Source organism: Marmota marmota, unplaced genomic scaffold (genome assembly GCF_001458135.2).
Source record: "Marmota marmota marmota unplaced genomic scaffold, marMar, whole genome shotgun sequence".
NCBI lineage: Eukaryota > Metazoa > Chordata > Mammalia > Rodentia > Sciuridae > Marmota > Marmota marmota.
The window spans coordinates 1367578-1381529 of NW_026000057.1; the positions used below are offsets into that span (position 1 = coordinate 1367578).

At 33.9% G+C, this 13952-nt stretch overlaps 1 protein-coding gene across 3 annotated transcripts in view; it reads right to left on the reverse strand.

Annotated features, from left to right (window-relative positions):
* The window catches only part of Inpp4b (inositol polyphosphate-4-phosphatase type II B), a 729464-nt gene that overhangs the window by 111869 nt on the left and 603643 nt on the right, over positions 1-13952 (reverse strand). For all 3 annotated transcript variants that reach the window (XM_048813449.1, XM_048813450.1, XM_048813451.1), the window contains 2 exons: positions 12627-12804; positions 1787-1990 (listed from right to left, as the gene is read on the reverse strand). In XM_048813449.1, the coding sequence (XP_048669406.1) occupies positions 1787-1990; positions 12627-12804 (382 nt within the window). The remainder of the gene's footprint in view (positions 1-1786; positions 1991-12626; positions 12805-13952) is intronic.

Here is a 13952-nt window from a genome sequence, read left to right on the forward strand (position 1 = left end):
TGTATTTTCTTGAATTATTAACTTCTACTCACAGAATTACTTACCTTCCCATTTGAAATACCTAGGAGACTCACATTCTCAAAAATTATCCAAAGAAAAGAAAACAAGGAGAGAAGAAGAAGAGGAACAATTTTGAGCAGAAGGAAGAAGTTGGGGTGTGGGAGAGGGATTGCATATCACAAGGAGGGTAAAATGAAAAAACAAAACATACCCAATTTCCAAATCCTCACTTGATTTAACACAAAATGGTAATTTTTATCTCAAAAGGTTAACACTCTCTATTTAATTAAATGAGATATAACTTGTTTCCCCTATTTACCCAAACTGTTTAAAATTCACAATCCACATTTTATGATCTATACCCAATCTCCCCACTTCTCTCAAAGGACAGATTTGATTCTCCTAATAGGATTATATAATTCAGATTTTTTTAAAAAAAAAACACATAATAATAACGTTGAAGGAATGCAATGCATTTTCCTGGACCTATCCAGTTAATACAGCATCACTGCACAGGTAAACCATTTATTTCACGACCATCCTGAGAGGTAAGCAGAACAGGTGCTATTTTCTTTTTATAGTTGAGAAAATTGAACTTCAGAGAGGTTAAGAGGTATGCACGCCTTGGAGCTGCGAATAAATTGAAGAAAGTGCAGATAAAAGGGGGAAATATTAGATTTGCTCTTTTGAAAATGCTTCAGCAGGAGAAACGCCATCTTAATCAGCAACAACACTTATTCAGCATTTATTTACCTCTTGAAGCCAAGCTCTGTGTTTCCTGTGATAGAAATTTTTTACAGAGAAAGAGCAGGCATCACTTTGTAGTCCCTCAGATAGCAAGTTTTTTGGGGAGATCATGGCTGCTCAAACAGTTCATTCCCTAAACACTTAAATTCTAGACTGGCAATAGCTTCACATCTAATGTAGCTGGCCCAGTTTTTTTTTTTTTTTTCTCATTGTTAAACATATGAATCAGAGTTTCTCTTTGTATGTGTGTGTGTGTGTGTGTATGTATGTGTGTGTGTGTGTGTGTGTGTACAACTATGCATACAACTTTGGAAGGTTTTTGGAAAATTAATATGCTTTGACTCCATAATAACATATCTCTCTCCTGCCACCTGCCTCTTCATGTCCCTCCTGTCCTATTCTACTCTACTGGAGTTCTTCTCACTACTTTGCTTCTTTTATTTATTCACCTTTATTACATATCTTTTTTTTTTCAAATGCTTATCTGGAGCATATAAATTTTAGAGTACCTGCAGCAATATCTTCTTTTCAATCATAAGATCATGAGCAAGAAGGGCCTAAAAGATCTTTATGTCCACTATCACTTAAATATGAATATATTTTTTAAAAGTATGCCCAGAAGTGAAACACTGGGTTGCAACACTGAAATACTTGTTGCATCCCAGTCATGGTAATGTGGATGATTTTTGACACTTCTTCTGAAAAACAATTTCAATATTTTTATATAGCTTTGCAATAAAGGAGGAAAGTATCATAGAGTCTTGTAATTATGATGTCTTTGCTTTGATGGCATAGTCTTGGTTATAAATATGATTTATTTGCTAATCAAAGTACTCCTTCCTATATCACATTAATTTGATCAGTAATATAACTTCCAAATATAACTTGCCCCTAAGGTAAAGTGTGACTTGTTGTTCCACAATATGCATCATGACTGTTCCTTAATATTTTTTTTTTATAAAAAACAGAGCTCTCTTATCATGTGTCCTTTATTTCTCAGGTTTGAACAGTGAGACGCAAGCGATGTGCAAAGACTTACCCACTCTTCCTCGTCATAGTCTGAATGATGCGGTATGGAGTCCTGCCTTTTCATCCATGGGGGTTGGTCCTCGGGACAGCTCTCCTCTGCTTTGCTCCTAGGAGAGGGTGGTTTCATAAGGATTCCTCCTGGCCTTGCTGTATAGAGTGCTAAAAGCGCACTCCTCACCAGCTGATCCTTGAAAGCATGTACAAAAAGCTCTGTCTGGAAAGAAATTGACAAGGATTAGAAACACCATGGTAGGCAGCACAGTATAGATCTATGGAAAGGTCAATTGCAGATTTGTTGGTACTTAAGTGGTGTGGATGGTAGACAAAGTACAGGCACCAAGGAGAGAAAATGATTCATACCAATCAATGGAAAATGGTTTGGTGTTGGGATGCTGCCAAGGCCTCGAGTCCTCCTGTTTTAAAGTTAATGCTGAGGTTTAAAAGGCACTATAAACACCATCTGTCTCCTCCACCTCTTCTCTATTGGCTCTAAACCCTGTCTTTGGAGATGAATTTCACTGGGGATAATCATTTGAGCAACATCTACCTGCTGCACCTTTCAAGTCATTCCAAACACATCTTAAGAAGAAAGTGATCAGACTATGTACAGTTACTATTCTAAGCAAGGTTAAAGGCTAAAGAGAGAAAGATGTATCTTAAAAATACTGAGTAACTTTTTAAAAATATCATGAACAAATCTCAGTAGTAGAGATGACATAACAGTCTTCCCTATGAAAACATTTGCCTTTTACTCCTAATTACCACCCCTTGAACTGTCTCCTCCAACAAATGGTTTCAGTAATGCTCAATGTTAACAAGGTTACTGTGAAACCTGGCATGGTAGAATTTACAAGCTGGTGGTAAACACCTAGTAAGTACACCCTCCCAACAGTAAAGAACTTTACAGCTGTACTTTGCAGTTTCCTGATGAAATGTTTTAAGAGCTTCACCCTGTAACACATGGAAGGATGCAGTAATTGATTCTCTGTATTATAGTACACTTAACATGCATGTGGCCTAACAATCTGTTGAAGGAGTACAGACATAAGTCAAGCATTGACCCACATTGTTAATGGAGTCATACTTTGTCATCTGTTAGAAAGGGGCCCTACAATGTGCAGCGTTATTTTGGATAATAATTGATATTCTCACCATTTAATGCAGAATCCTTATATATAATGCCGACTTCAATATTGCTGTAACTCAAGGTAATTATTTCTTGGTGCACTCTCAATATGCAGTCAATAGTGCCATGTCTAACTCCTGGTTGCTAAATGATCTCTAAATCTTCTTGTTGTGAATGTCAGCAATTAAACTCCATTAAATCTTGTGCAAAACAAGTGCCTAATAAGACTGTATTGTATCTTCATAGTTCCTTCTTTGCAATAGATCATAAAATTGTAAGCTGGAAGGGACCTTGAAGTTAACCTCTTTGTTAATCAGTTAAAAAACTAAGTGTGGTAATCTGTTTTACCACAAATTGCTTATGTTAGCACAAATGGAATAAGTTCCCAAGTTGCCTAAAAATTCAGTAGTTTTTCTTATTCCAGTCCCCTAATCACCTGCTCTATCTAACTGTTCCTGTCTTTCTTCCCTAACTCCAAATCCCTACATGTTTTGAATATCCATCATTTCTCAAATGTGCCTACAATGCTGACATAACCATTGCTATTTTTCTATTTTTAATTTTTTTTCTTTTAGTTGTAGATGGGCACAATGACTTTATTCATTTATTTTTTGTGTGTGGTGTTGAGGATCAAACCCAGCACCTCACACGTGTTCCGCAAGCCCTCTACCACTGAGCCACAACCCCAGCCCACCGTTGCTAAATTTTATTGGCTATTTAAAATACTCTGTTAATAAATTAGTTATATTGAATCTATTTTGAGAACGTAAGAAAACAAGAAATATGGAAAAATGAATATATGTTAATAATAGACTGAAAAATATTTTGAATAAGAAAACATAAAATAAAAGGTCCATTTATATTGGAAAGGAACAAGAAATGTCCAATGATGTTTGCAATTAAGTGTTCAAATGGGAGTGGAAGATATAAAAAAAAGTTCTGATGGAAAAATATGGCTAGACAGTATTCAAACCAGTCAGTATATTTACAGGAAAATGGGGAATAACATGCTATTTACATAATTATTCACATATCCTGGATATATTCATCAATGTGAATTTAATAGTAAAAATTGTGAATTTACTCCCATTCAGCATTAACCAAACTATTTCTCTGTTGATAGTTTCGATAAATTCTTTTGATTTATTTTTAGAACAAAACAGCTTGCCTTCTTTGAATTCCTGCTACTACAGCTCCAGTCTCCACAGTATTCATATAATTACTATGTAGCAGAATATCTATTCATACCCAATGAGATCTTCTACAATACTAGTAATCCTTTCCTTCCCATGCATGCACAAGCAGAGATTCCACTTCATTTATCTAAATCTTATTTGAGTTGATTTAGATAATTCAGAAAATTCTTGCAATTATACAATCCAGAATTTTCTTTGGATAGTTGAATACAATGCATCACAATCTTAAAAACAACAATAGCTTTTTTTTTTTTTTTTTACTTTGTGTCTATACTGACTAATATATTAGACTGCTTGGAAATTCTCTGAATCACCAGGGTACTATATGTAGATTATATTGTATTAGATTTTATTCAATAATCCATTGCAATATCTCTGTGACCTTGAAGAATCTTAATTTTGTAGATTAGCACTATTTATTAAAAGTAGACCAATGGACTTGGTATGTTTTATAGTCAACATAAATCAGTTTGAGGAGATTAATATAGTCATTGAAACCCAACACATCCATATATTGTTGTTCCTACAACTGGATGAAACTAGCGAAGTAAAGTCAATGGAAAGGTGTGGTCATGTCTGAGTAGTTGCCTGAGTGTTCTGAATCCCTTTTCCTCTTCTGAGCCATATACAGACATGTTATCCATTATACCATTGGCCTGCACCAACATTATTCTTTTTCTGGATCAGCTTGTACTGTATTAAATGCAAGAAGAAAAGATCTCTAAATATTATGATAAAAATTTATTTATCAGCTTATCAATACAGTAAAAATAATAAACTCAGAACCAAGGAATATACAGTTTACCTGTTTGAAAATAAAGAAAATATAATGCTATCTTCAAAATGAAATGTTTTTTTCAAACACATATTCCCATATAACTATTTTTTGAAGCAAAACACAAAATTACTACAAGTTTAAACTACTCAGAATTACTTCTCCTAGGGATGAGCGGAGAGAACTTCCTACTTTTCTGAGTATGAATGATAGAGGAAAAGTTAGAATATGTTCATTTAAGAATACCTTTTTACTAGAAATCTCAACATATTAAACTAAGTCCTGTTCTATTTAGAATTTCATTCTCTTTGGGAAAAAAACATCAAGACAATGTCCAATTCCACCTGCAATACAGAATCAACTAATGACATTAGTAAGTGATTATGGCTTCCTTAATAATGTATGCAGCAGGAAAGAATCCTGTTTATTTTGTATTCGATGTGCTTTAATTATTTCATAGATATATATTGCTATATGCTGTCATTGGAATGAATATTTAACAGTCCAGGAGTTTACCTAACACTGGGCAGCTATGCATCATGCACTTGACCTAACATGAAGCGGGTCTGTAACATTCCCAGTCTGTATCAAATTATAGTGTCTATCTGTGAAGATCTCAATGGAGCTCACTGCTTGTGCTCCATCTTTTTTTCACAACTGAACTTCTTTAGTTTTATTTTTTGACTCATCATCCCCTATTCACTCAAAATGCTTTAATGTGAACCCCAAGAGCCTAAATCACTCTCTTAAAACTTATTTTCTTCCACTGGTGATGTAATCCATTCCTTCAAAGCTTCCACTATTATCTTTCTGCCAAAATGTCTAAAATCCATTTCTACCCACCTCCGCAACTATATCTATCAGCTATTTCCACTTAAAGTCCTTTGAGTTTAGGAGTCCCAGTCTGATCTCAAGTGGTTTTTTGTTTGTTTGTTTTTTAAAACTCTTCTTAGATTTTCTATCTGAATAGTATCATTACTATTCACCAACTGGGAATCGAAACCTCTGGCACATCCTCAGTGATATAAATATTCTAAATTTGTCTCTAATTTCTTCTAGTTAAATATTTTCAAGAATGTCAAAGACTAACTCTGGCATAAAGATGATAGTGGAATCTTTTAGATTATATATTAAGGTCTATGATCTATTTTGAGTTAAATTTTATGTATATGTATGAGGTAAATGGTAAATATAAAGGCCGTTTCCTTTTTTTTTTTGCATCTGCATGCCCAGACATTCCTGTATAGTATGCTGAAAAGACATCTTTTCCTGAATAAAATTAATTTGTGCTTTGTTTCCAAAGTTATTTGAACACAAGTATCAGTTCTGGGTTCTAGGTTCTCTACCCCATTCTGGGTTCTCTACCCCATTCCATTAATCTACAAGTCTGTGCTACACTGATATTTCACAACCCACAATATACACTAGTATTTTTTACTTGAAAGTAAATGTACTTAAGGAAATTAAAAGGTTGAAGTTTTTGAAATACCTGTTTCTGTTCACATATTTACTGTCTTTCTCTCTATTCTTTGTGTAGATCCAAATCTCTCTGGTATCATTTTTTTTCTCCTTAATGACTTTTTTTGCTAGCTATTGTATTGTAATGCACATCTGCTATAAAATATTCCATACTTTTACCTTTGACAGATATCCTCTCAGGGAATGGAACTGTAAGTTATCATATATTTTTGGTCAGTACTTAGAAGATGTTACTCCATATTTGCCTGGTTTTCATAGTGTCTAATGAGAAGTTGGCCGTCATTCTCTGCATATGCCCCTTTTGGCTTGCCCCTATCCCACATACAATTTTATGTTATCTCTGTTTCTCAGTAATTTGGTTATGATATCCTGAGTTTCTTTTTCTGTATTTATTCTCCTTGGAGTATCTTGAGTTCCTTGAGTGCCTAGTTTTACTGTTACATTAAATTATGAAAAATTTTGGCCATCATTATTGCAAATAATTTTATGCTCCTTCTTTTTCTTGGACTCAAATGTCAGGCTACTTGACATTAATTTGTAAGTCATTTATGTTCTGGTCATGTTTTTCAGTGGTTTTGCTCTACGTTTCATTTCAATTGTTTTTAAGGCTATATTTACAAATTTGCTAATCTTGTACTGTGACCAGTTTACTCCTAATTCACCAAGAAAAGATTTTTATCTCAGATTTTGAGATCTTTGTGATTCTTTTTTATTTTTATTACTTACTTATTCTTTATTTTGTGGTACTAAGATTGGACCTTGGGGTGCTCTATCACTGCGCCACATCCCAGACTTTTATTTTTTATTTTTAGGGAGAGGATCTTTCTGAGTTACCCAAACTGGCCTTAAACTTGTGATTCTCCTGCCTCAATCTCCCAAGTACCTGGGATTAACAGTATGCACCATCACATCCAGTTGATTCTTTTAAAAATATTGTATCATTCTCCTCATTCTGTTCAGTTGTTTCTCCAATTTCCAAAATAGACGGAGAATATATAAAATTCCTATTTTAGAGTCCTTATCTGCTAATGTAATCATCTCTGTTGTTTCTGGGTCTGTTTATATTCCATGTGTAGAGCTGCAGGTAAAATTTCCCTGCTTCATCACATGTTTAGTATTTGTTTAATAAGTAGCAGGTATTTTGATCATACATTCTTGGTTTCTAGATTTTATTATACTTATTTAAAGAATAATGTTTTAAGTCAAGTTACTTAAAATCAGTGGGATTATTTCAATCTTTATTTTAAAGCCTTATTAGGATGCATTAGGAACAATCTTTAGTACTACTTTATCCCTACTACTAGGGCCATATTCTTGTGATGATGCTATTCGATTCCCTGAACATCTCGTTTGCTCTGCTGGCAGAAAGATAAATTATTCTTAGTCCTGTGCGACAAATAGGAACTGTTTTAGTGGTTTCTGTTTAGTATTTCCTTTTTGAATATGGGTAGTTTATTCTCCGTGAAACTTGAACAAGAACTAAAGATTTATAGGCACTCATTTACAGGACTACAAGTCTCTATCTATATGAAGATTCCTCTTTTCTTGGTGCTCTGCTCTGTTATTTCTAGCTATCTTGGACTTCCCAAATTCTAATCTCTATTTACTTAATTTGAGAACATACTGTTTATGTTCCTTCTCCCAAGCGCTATAGCCTGGAAAATGCCTTCGAATGTAAGCTCAGCAATTTAGGATCACATAGTTTGTTAACTTTCTGTGTTTCCTATTTTCAAGTGGCTAAAAACCATTTTGTCCAGTCTTATCACACTTTAAGGTAGGAGGATCCATTTGTCTCTATCATGGACAGAAGTTCTGCTTCATGAATTTTATATACAAGTTTCATTCTTAACATTATCTTATTTTCTCATCTTTTTTCCGATTCTGAAGTTTTCTAATAAACACATATTTTGTTAATTGTATAATATTATTTCATAAATTAAATATTTACTACCTGGAGGGATTTATGAGAAGCAGAAGCATAAATTCTGATTCTGAAATTTAATCTTCACTTAAACTAGTTATTCTCAAGTTCCCTTTAGACCGCTAGTATGTATAGTTTATAACCATAGATAATAAACCAAAAATCTTTACTCATTAAATTCTATATTAAAGTTTGGTGCTGAGTTAGACTTAGGAAGGGTTGAAGTGAATAAACAATATGAAATTCCTATTCTGTATATAAATAATCAACATAATTAAAATTCTACTCTATATTAAGTGTGTCTTCAATTTCTTACCATTGCTCTTATAGAAACAGAACAATTCTTAAGAAAATCTTGATTTGAGCTCTAGAATGAAATGTTTTTCATTTTTCTTTCAATACACACACAGTGTTTTAGCAGAGTATGCTGAAAATGAAAGAATACTAGTTATGAGAATTTCTTAAATATACTCTAATATAGACTCTAATATTTGCATTTTTAACCATTTAACAATTGTAACACTGGGACACACTACCATTCTTAAAGTCTTGGGTTATAAAAGTTAAGGACCATGTGTATGTAGTATTTATCATATAGCACTGAGTACAATACCATACACAATTAAGTGCTCACTGATGCTTTTTAGTAAGCAGGACAATAATGACTTTCTAAACAAGGTCTATAACTCTCTATAGAAAGGGGAAAGCAGAAGGCATTTGAAATTTAATGTCACATATATTTCTAAACCATAAGAAACAACATATATTACCTACATTCATTTTTCAATTCTTTTCAGCCTGAATTTATTTACATTTTTCCTTGGATATATTTTCATGAAATAGCACAAATTTAATCTGAGCAAAAGAAAAATGAATTTTTGTCCCATTCTAATAGTAAACTTTAATATTTCATGTTAAAATTTTGCCTTATCCTTTGTCTTTTCATTTGTAATTATTCAGAGAAAGCTTGCTAAGTGTTAGAAACTTATAAAATTATTTAATATTTGCAAGAACTAACATGCAACAAATCCAATTCTCCATCAGGAGGTATGGTAGTACATGAGAACATGAAACTGTTACAGAAAATACTTATTATTGTGAAATCACACTTATGTTCTTTACCACACAAGTACAAGTGTCCATCATAAACTCCTGGGATATTCAAAGACAGGACAATGGTTCTGCTAACAGAATCTGAAGTCAGAAAACCAACTCCTATAACTGTAAGCACATTATTTAATGGTTCTCTGCCTTAGTTTTCTTAACAGAGTAAAATGAGAATACAAAACTAATTAAAACACATAAAAAAATTAAAAAATAAATAAAAGCATGATTCATAAAAAAGAAAAAAAAGATTAAGAGGAAACAGTGTAGAAAACAGTAGTATCTTCTTCGTGGAATTGTGAAAAGTGAATACCTTGCAGCAGAGTTAAGCCTCAGCTAAGACCCTGCTACCTGTCATAGTCATTGTCATTACCACCACAACTCTTACCATGAATTTCTTATGAAGAAGGGTCCAGAGTCTTTTTTTTTTTTTAATTCTCCCAGTGCCCCTGGTGTCAGACATAGTGCCTGGTTTACAGTATGAATTCAGGAAATACTTTTAATTTTTGTAAATTGTGTTTCCTTTTTTCTACTAATGAATGTTCATAAGGACGGAATTTTGTTTGTAACCTTAGACCTACACTTTGGTTCTCTAATTCATAGCAGCTGAGATACTATGAATTACTTTAGGATCTAAAAGTATTGTCTACTCTGAGATTTCCTGAATATGTTAGCAAGTTCCCCTGTTACCTCTTTTTTTTTCTTTTCTCTTTTTTTGGCAGGGGAGGGTACAGGGATTAAACTCAGGGACCACTGAGCCACAACCCCAACCTTATTTTGTATTTTATTTAGAGACAGGGTCTCACTGAGTTGCTTAGCACCTAGCCATGGTTGAGGCTAGTTCTGAAGTCACAATCCTCCTATCTCAGCCCCCAAGCCACTGGGATTACAGACATGTGCCACCGTGCCCAGCCACCTGACAACAAAAAACCCACAATAACTGTGTAAGATGATGGATGTGCTAATTTCCTTCATCCTGGTAACCTTTTTACTATCTGTATGTGTGCATATCTTAAATACAAATAGTAAAATTTACTTTTAAAATATCTTATACAAATAGTAAAATTTACTTTTTAACACTGGGGACTATGAATGAAGAAAAAAAATGTATTCTCTAATCCAGTTTTTAAAATCCCCCAAAGTTATTAGAAAAATGAAACTTTAAACACTTAATTTCCACTAATATTAAATTACATTTAAACTTGGGATGTCACTAAAACTATTTCCTTTTCATAATAAACTCATGGATCACACTTTATTATAAGTCAGGAACTACTCTTCTTCATAAAATATGTAAAATTGTTAATTTAGATCATTCTCTGAAATTCCAGGCATGAATTCTTAAAAGAATGCATGGCTTGCAAACTTAACTTAAAAAAGATCCTCCTAGTTTCAAAGGCTGAGATATTTATTAGTAGGCAAAGCTTATCTACCCTGTAGAAAGCATAGGGAGAAAAGTTGGAGCAGTGCTGGATTAAAGGAGCAGAAAGTCCCCCCACCCCCGAAATCACTGCAGCAAGTTGTAAATGATGTATGAGATGACAAGTCCCTGCCCAATGCACAGGAAGAATATAAATAATGCTCTGTAATCATTACAGTGATGTGCTATTTGCTAAAATTTTCTGCTTATGTGAGCCCAGAAAAACCTCACCTCATCTACAAATCCAAAAGAGAAATGAACCAAAATGAAATTATATTATTTTATTTTACCGTACGCATCAATCCTTTACTTTTTTTCTTTTTTTTTCCCTTGGCCCTAAAGACATATTTGTTGACTACTAGAATACGTATTTGTTGCTAAGGAGTTTGTCTGATAAAAAGACTTTTGAATATTTTAAATAAGGAAAACTCAGAACATATATATTATATAAAGGACATAGTCCTGGGTTTGAATCCCTGGTTTTGTTCAGTTCCTGGATTCTATGCTAGTTTTATGGTTTCTAATAGTTTTTAACTTCTTGGAGTCAAAAAATGAAGATAAAATGCATCTCACAATTGTGAAGATTAAACAAGATAGCATAAGTCATGTAGCCCCTTGCTTTGACATGAAGTATGTTCTTCTAAAATTTGGTCATTATTTTTTTCCTTTTCATGATGGACACACGTATTATGGCATGGAAAGAATGCTACAGTTCAATCTTAGGTTTGAGATTCTGAGTTTTGTCTTTTTAATTTATTAAGCAAGTCACTTAACCTTTCTTCACAGATGCCAGCTAATTTTTAATAAAAATGGGTATTAGTTTTTTCCTATGAGAAAATGTATGAAAATTTAAAATGCTACACAAGTGCAAGGTGTGACTATTCTTAAACATCCAAATATCTGAGTAAAATTATAGATATACATAATATCCAGGTTTCTAAGAATCTGTTCTTTGGAAAGAAGTAAAAGAAGTATACTTTTAACTTACTCTAGAATTATAATGTTAAGAGTTTCTGTTGGTCAGTTTCATTATAAGTGTCTCAAGATAAATTATAAGATGTCAGAATGCAGAGGTGATGGATGAGCATATTGGTATTAGACTCCATGACATCTGGTTTTACATTTAAAGTCAGCCCATAATTTGTCTTTTTCCGCCTTGGCTTTATGTCACACAGCTGCCCTCATTAGCTATGAAAGTTGATATGGAGTGTCTGTCCTATGCCACATCACCCTTCCTTTCTGCACATACAGGAGCAAATACCCAGCCTTAGTTTCTTATGTATGTCTCAAACAATAACTAATGCTTACAGAAATCTTTAGAATCTGCTCCCAGTAGGTAATATTGGAGAGAGCAAACCGAAGCAGAGGAATTACCCCCATGCCAAGAGTGTGAACCCACATCAAAGTTCTGCTTTCAAAGGAAATGACATTCTTACTCAAATGCATGGCTTTGCATGCATAAACGTCAGGTGATCAACAGAAGAAAATACTTTTCAAAATCTCATTTAATTCACCTAATAAGACCATAAGCCAAAGAAAATGAAAGATGCCAAGGAAAAGAGACAGTGTCCACCAACCAATAACAGGATTCATTTCTTACCAGGAAAAACAACAACAACAACAAAATAAAATAAAAAAATAATGCTTGGTAAGATTTGAAAAGAGAACAAGGCCAATTCATTCTGATCCTGTGACGACATTTTGAAGCTCACTTTTAACCCAGTCTCTTACACTTCCAGATGCTATGAAAGGCAATGTACGCAGAACGCAAGACCAATGGGACTGGGGGGGATTTCATTTTCCCTCTATAGTGAAGATTTGGATCTTACTTTTTCTGAAAGCATCTTTAACGAATTCTTCAAGCTGTCTGGAGAACGCTGGCTTGCAGAATTAAGCAGCAGGTCGGCATGGGTTGCTATCAGAGGTTGTAGTTGATTGATGTTGCTGAGAACTTCTTTTGCTTTGGCTGTGTTTTCAGGTGAATAGTAAATAAACTGGTATCCAGTACTGCAACAGCAAAGATAATGGCACATTATACCAAAAGCAGAAAGGATTTAATACCAGGTGGCTGATGATTAACAGAACTCCAAGTGGCATTACCCCCTATCAAACAGATCAGAATTATTCCAAGGGACTTGTATGATATCCTAACAGTTTTCTGTTTGTTTTTTAATTGATGCATTATAATTATACCTGAGTGGGATCTGTTGTTACATATTCATACGTGCACATAACAGACTCGGTCAATTTCATTTCTCAGTATTCACTTCTTTCCTTCCTCTTCTCCTTCCCATTGGCCCCCTTTATTACTCCTAGAAATTTTTAAGTAGGTGACAAATGCATTTTTTTAAGACTAGGTTAAATACATCCACTTCTTGTTCAACCACCAGTAAGATTCCATATGATTATATATGTCAAGTATTAGTAATCAAAAATTATTATTACTATTAATTACTAATGGACTTGAGTCCAGAGAGAAAAGCATGAGACTTTACATTCAGGCCATTGTCAAACTAAATCCTGGTCTGCCACTTACTAAGGTGGCAATCTTGGGCAGCCTTCAGCTTCCTCATCAGGAGGGTGGGAATAGTTGTCCAAACAATTCTATGAGATGGATGAGATTAGAGATGACTCAGGTGAGATACCTAAAATAGTGTTTGGTATTACAGCAAGCATTCAAAAACCACTTCCTCTACTTTCCCCATGGCACTGGAGGAAGGAAATAAGTATTAAAATTCAGAATAGGGAGAAAAGAAATTAATGCCAGGTGGGCATATGGCTAATTTTATTGAATAGGAAAAGAATTTTATAGCTTAAAAATTTCATTCCATTACTTTATCACCACTCTTTTTTGTTCCTTATGGTTTCCCATCTGACCTTTAAAGAAATTTAATATGGATTATTAACTGAAGGATTATTGAAATTCATAATCATCATCTAGGACCTGACGGAGAATGTCATGGGAGTTAGGGATTCATAAAGCAAAGACATCTTTGGTCAGTTTCAGCAGGAAAGACAAAGGGGGTATTCCATCAGAGAAATGAATAAAGCAGCAAAACCCAGTGCAGGAGGGAGGAGGAGCAAGTCATGGCTGGTACAAACCTGCCTATGTGTCCTTACATTCAACTCTTTTTTTTTTTTTTTTTTTTGGCAAA